At 43.3% G+C, this 6,000-nt stretch overlaps 1 protein-coding gene across 2 annotated transcripts in view; it reads right to left on the reverse strand.

Annotated features, from left to right (window-relative positions):
• Positions 1-5,555, reverse strand: part of LOC134337365 (transducin-like enhancer protein 1) — a 197,838-nt gene extending 192,283 nt beyond the window's left edge. For both annotated transcript variants that reach the window (XM_063032304.1, XM_063032303.1), the window contains exon 1: positions 5,099-5,555. In XM_063032304.1, coding sequence (XP_062888374.1) covers positions 5,099-5,122 — 24 coding nt within the window. In that variant the 5' untranslated portion in view covers positions 5,123-5,555. The remainder of the gene's footprint in view (positions 1-5,098) is intronic.
• Positions 5,556-6,000: the final 445 nt, after the last annotated feature.

Genomic DNA, 6,000 nt, shown 5'->3' on the forward strand with positions numbered 1-6,000 from the left:
ACCACCTCCCCCCCATCAGTTTGCCTCAAAATGACACCAGGATGCCTAGTGCAGAGATTCCCAACATATTCTCTCATTCCACCCATCTTTTGCCAAGCCCAGTTCTTGGTCCTGCAACTGCACTCGGTGGCCAATTTATTAGATACTCCTGCTCATTCCATGCAAATATCAAATCAGCCAGTTACGTGACAGCATCTGAATGCATAAAAGCGTGTGGTTCAGTTGTTGAGAGCAAACATCAGAATGGGGAAGAAACATGATCTGAGTGATGTTGGTGCCAGACAGGGTAGCTTGAGCATCTCAAATTGCTGATCTCTTGGGATGTTCACACACAACAATCTCTAGAGTTTATGGAGAATGGTGTGCAAAACAAAAACAACCACCCAGTGAGCGACAGTTCATGGGAGAAAACACCTCGTTAATGAGAGGGGTCAGAATAGCCAGACTGGTTCAAGCTGACAGGAAGGCAACAGTTAACAAAAACAACCATGACAAATGTTGAAGTAGATAGGCTACAGCAGAAGACCACAGACACACATTCCATGGTCACTTTATTAGGTACAGGATGCATGCAATAAAGTGGCCACTGTAAATAGCCATTACAATCAAAGGGAGCAAGTGAGGCACACTACAATGAGATGTTTCAGCATAACCACAAGAGATTGTTCAGATGCTAGAAATCTGGATCAGCACTCACATACAAAATGCTGGAGGAACTCAGCAGGCCAGACAACATCAATGCACAGGAATAAAGAGTCAACATTTAGGGCCCAGATCCTTCAAAAGAACATTTCAACATGCTTCAGGTAAACAATAAAATATATTTCTGTCAGTCTTCCAGAATATCACCTTGTAATGCAGACAGCTCAATAATCAATGTCAGGTTAATTGAGAAGATTTTAAATTAAACCATATCTTTCAAACATGGCCTCAGGCGATTAGACAGTGATCAATACATTCATCTGCCCTTGCTTTCAAAATTCTTATCCCATTACTCAAATCCTATCAGATATGTACCATCAATCCTATGAGCTTCCCAGATCTCCTCTAGTTGCAGTCTACATTTGGCTATGTTGCCTTCTGTTGCAGAGGGCCTAAACATTTTAACTCCCTCTACAAACCATTTCATTGCCATCCTGCTAAATTTGTACTTAAAACTCATTGCCAACTTCTTAAGATGTTTGATGTCAAATGTTCTCTGCACCCTGCTTTGGTGTTCCCTGAAGGTGTCTTGCCAGAGCAAGTACCAGATTTGGGGCTGGGTATTGGGCACCTGTCATTGGTAAGTTCTCGCAGAATATTTCTCCCTCTGCTTCCATACACCCTCCCTGAATTCCAAACCTAACCTTTATTCCCCAACTTCCTTCAAATTCCCCATGGTAGGGGAGTCAGGGACAAGAGGGCACGACTTCAGGATTGAAGGGCGTCCATTTGGAACAGAGATGCAGAGAAATTACTTTAGTCAGAGGGTGGTAAATCTGTGGAATTTGTTGCCACGAGTGGCTGTGGAGGTGAAATCATTGGGTGCATTTAAGGCAGAGATAGATAAGTTCTTGATTAGCCAGGGCATCAAAGGGTATTGGGAAAAGGCAAGGGAGTGGGGATGACTAGAAGAATTGGATCAGCCCATGACTGAATGGCAGAACAGACCCAATGGGCCGAAGAGCCTACTTCTGCTCCAATATCTTATGATTCAAACTCATGGAACTTTAACCTGACGCACTTCTGCACTAGAGCAGGGTTTCAAACCAAAGCATAATTATTAGTTTTAATCATCACATGTACATCAAAACATACAGTGGAACATGTTACTGCATTGTTTGCAAGTGTCTGGAAACAACACAGCATGTCCTCACCTCACTAGACCTAACCCTGCATCTTTGGAATATGGGAAGAAGCTGGAGCACCTGGAGGAAACCCATGCAGTCACAGGGAGAACATACAGACTCCTTAGAGACAGCAGTACGAATCAAATCCTGACCAGTAATTGCTGGCACAGTAAAGCCAATTCACTACCCACCACACTACCTTGATCATGGTGACGCTGGAATTTGAAACCATGAGCATTTTCTTAACAACGACAAACCTTGTAAAATGCCTTGAAACATGTTGCTATGGTTAAGGGTTTTAAAAATGCAAGTTGTCATCCATATAGCTTACTGCAAAAATAAAAGGAAGTCTCCATCAACCCAAGATGCAGAACCTTGGAGAAAATCAGGATACCCATTATTCTTTATGCAGAAGAATTAGCAACACTTTCCAGTCATCTGGCCTCACCTCCAATCCAGGGAAAGGATGTGGGTATCATACCAATCTGCTACTGGGTTTACCCTGGCTTCTTGCCTGGGGCAAACACAGACAGAATGACAGATTGATGGTCAGTGACTATACAATGCCACACCCATTGCACCATTTGATTACCACGACCGTAGAGAACAAACTACGTTCGCCTTTCCAGCATTTTCTCATGTATTGGTGTCACAATATGAAAGAGAAACAGTCAATCTGGAGTCTACATGTGGGGATATTATTCATATTACCATTCAATTCACCATTGGTACATGGGTATAATGCCTCAAAATAGATGCATTTGGGAACTAAATATGAAACAATATCCCAGATTCAAAATAGTTTTGGATATTACAAATGAGCCAAAAGAACAGCAAGATCTCATGTCACAAAATAAAAACATGCAAGTTTACAGGGGAAAATAAATGTAAATGTATCCCAAGCTTCAAAAAGACATTGTGTTAAAGAACAAGTCTGCAGAGATATTTGGGAGAACAAGGAAATTTATCCCAGGGCATCAAAGGTTACAGGGAAAAGGCAGGAGAATGGGGTTGAGAGGGATAATAAATCAGCCATGATGGAATGGCCTAATTCTGCTCCATCTTCTGGTCTGATTGGGAAACACTTCAAAAAAAAAGTTAGTGCAGAGAAAGTGAGTCGGAATGGCCTCCTAATTCCTCACTTTGCCTCCCTGATTCACAAAGGAGTGATACTACTCTACACATCTGGCATTACCATCCAAACAATTCAATGACTTTGACATTGCAACAGCATCTTTCTGTATCCATCTCAGCATTGGCAAACTAATTTTGACACTAAGTCACACATAAAGATAGCTGGGCACTGAACTAAATTTTAGTCACAGTTGTAAAAAGCAACTGAAGAACTGCAAGTTCTAGCCTGGGGCAGTGCCTTGGCTATCAGTGGCAGAATAATTACAATAAAATCCGAAATACTTAAGGCGTGCAAACTTGGTGAAATGTAGATGCTTTAGAACATTCGTACGAGGCAGAGGAAAACCCTGGGGAGGAATGGTCATGGTGGAAATTGAAACCATGAGCATTTTGTTAACAACTCGTTGCTTAACGAGAAGTTCAGTGTGTGAGAGAGAAAGTAGGTATTAGCGCTTAGTGTCCATTAGGGCGCAAGGAACAGCTTTGAAGAGATCAGAACTAAAGCAATAGAGTAGAAGAGTTGGTCCAAAGATGACAGAGGAACAGCAGATGAACAGTGGCAGGTGGAGAGCCCGACAATACTCCAGTGGCGGAAATAGCAACCTTAATTACGGCACCACCTTAACTCGGAATCAAATATGCCAGCGAGGGTGTAAACAATCTTGTTTAATCTCAGATAATCACCAGGGAGAATGATGAAGTGGGCGGCTGGAGAACAAAGTTTGTGACAAGGACTGAATACAATGGTTTCAGTTTTACCAATACTCCTTTGGGTGACATGACTGCCTCTCCAGTACTTTTCTGTCAGAGAAGCAACATTTTTTCCCCCCCAGGGAGACAAGGGAGGGGTCCACGTTGGAGGTAGAGCCGGATGCCAATATACACACTTGGCAAATGACGCTGTAGTTTAGGATTATATTGCATGCCGTTCAGGAAAAAAGATCTTTGGAAGACACTCCAAACACCGAAGAATTGCATTGCAAAAACCTCCAGTAAAACCATTTATTTCAATAGGGTTGAAATAAATAGCACAAGTTTAGGAAAAAGATGGGGACGCGCAAATAAAACGGGTAACCACTGCTCTCCGTCGCTACGGAACTCAGTCCAATAAGGAAGTCGGTTTTTTTTAAACCGCAACATTCGCCATTTCTCTAACATGATGGTTTAGCCTCTTCACCGTTTAAGAATTGGCCTGTGATCTTCTAAAATGGGGTGGGGAAAGGAGGGCAAAGAAATTCCCGATATATTAAAAATAAACAAGCGTGACTGACAGCTAATAAGGGGAGGCGAGAGTGTGTGAGGGGGAGTACGGATGAAAGGTTTGAAGGTTTACAGGGGGATGGTGGGGGGGGGGCAATGAAACCCCTCCCTAAGCGGCTTAGTGAAAGGCACCCAGAATTATCTGACCTCAGCCACCCCGGGATGCCAATGTAAACAATCCCCTGTAATTCGAGTGCGCTTCTCTCGCTTTATTGCCCCGCACGTGTACCGCACATGCCCCCCTCGGATAAAAGTGAAAGAGGCTGTAGGAACGGGGAGAGCGGGTGGGTGCTGGCTCTTTGAATTTAAAATAAATCCAAGATCCCAAATCGATTCGCCGTATGGTGCAAACACACACGAATGCGGGCGGGTGGGGGGGGGTGGAATAATAGTATTCAGAATCGACTGCTTCACCTACTGCCCGGCGCCTGCTTTCCTCTCTCTCTCTCTCACACACACACTCACACACACCCTCCCCCTGTGACAACGCATCTCCATTTTCTACAGTTTTTACTTGTGTGGAGTTGAGTTAAGAGCCCAGCAAAGCAATTCGGCGGCGGCGCAAAAAACAAAATGACATTTTCGAGAAGAGAAGGCGATGCTCAGAAGAGAGGAAAAAATAACTCCCACCATGGTGCTTTTTAAGTATTTACATAGCAAACGCGGCTTTCACAATGGACTATTAGAGGCTCACACGCCGTGCTAATCATCTATTAGCATTTCCCCGTGTTGGTAGCACTCAAGCTTCATGTTGGGGGAGGGAGCGAGAGAGAAAAATAGGCCACGATATATCAAGACAGTCGTAATGTACCGAAGTAGAGACTCTATATCCTTCCATTTAGAGACAGAGGGAAAAAAACGATCAAGTCACTTACCGACGAGCGGTTGTGAGGAAACATTTCTGTTGCTGAAGAAAATTTGTCCAGGTAGCTGCAATCTTTAGGAATTGTAACAGCCCACACCAAAAAAAGCTGCGATCAAACGGTGTAATACGATGTTGTACATCCCCCGGATCCCTTTGTTCAAATGGACTAATTCAAACAAGCACTTCTTCTCTACCGGGATCAAATCATGTAGCCTTGAGGCGATGGTTCGCAATTGGCTCATAAATCTGTCAGTAACGTCGGATACTTTTTTTTACCCCTCCTGGCTAATGTGCAAGAAAGGCAGATTAATAAATCACCCGCAATCCTTGCGAAAAGAAAGGAAAGGGATGAGCGAAAACAGAGTTAGCAAATAAATATCAAAAGGAAAACTAAGGCACGACTGATCGAAGACTTTGCACTGGGAGAGATCAGGGACACGCGGTTTCCTGGACTGAAATCTAATGTTTTCACCGCAACTAGTCAATTACCAGCCCCCAGCCAACCAATGGCAGCGCTGCTCGTCCGACCCAACCCACGTGGGGGACTCGGCACTCCCTGCCGCCCATTGGCTGCGTTTGGGTTCCAACCTTTTAGCTACATTTTGCCTTGTAGCTTTTTTTTTCTGTACATAAAAATGCATTCATATCATTTGGTAATTGAAGTTCCAAATAAGGTATCCTCCCACAAAAATATGATTTTGTCGCTGTAAACAAAGAAGAGCAAAGTACAGATGCAAGTAAAGTTTAATTATAAATAAATAAAGCAAGTAAATTTGTTAGAAGAAAGAGTGTTCTTTCTGAAACAATGCTGCCACAGAATTGACCCAGTTCCTTAGGGCAAAATAACTTAATATCCAAATTTAGTGTGGTGAGACTGGTCATTAAGTACTAAGTATGGTTTCATAGAGCAGG

The sequence above is a fragment of the Mobula hypostoma genome, chromosome 24 (genome assembly GCF_963921235.1).
Source record: "Mobula hypostoma chromosome 24, sMobHyp1.1, whole genome shotgun sequence".
NCBI lineage: Eukaryota > Metazoa > Chordata > Chondrichthyes > Myliobatiformes > Myliobatidae > Mobula > Mobula hypostoma.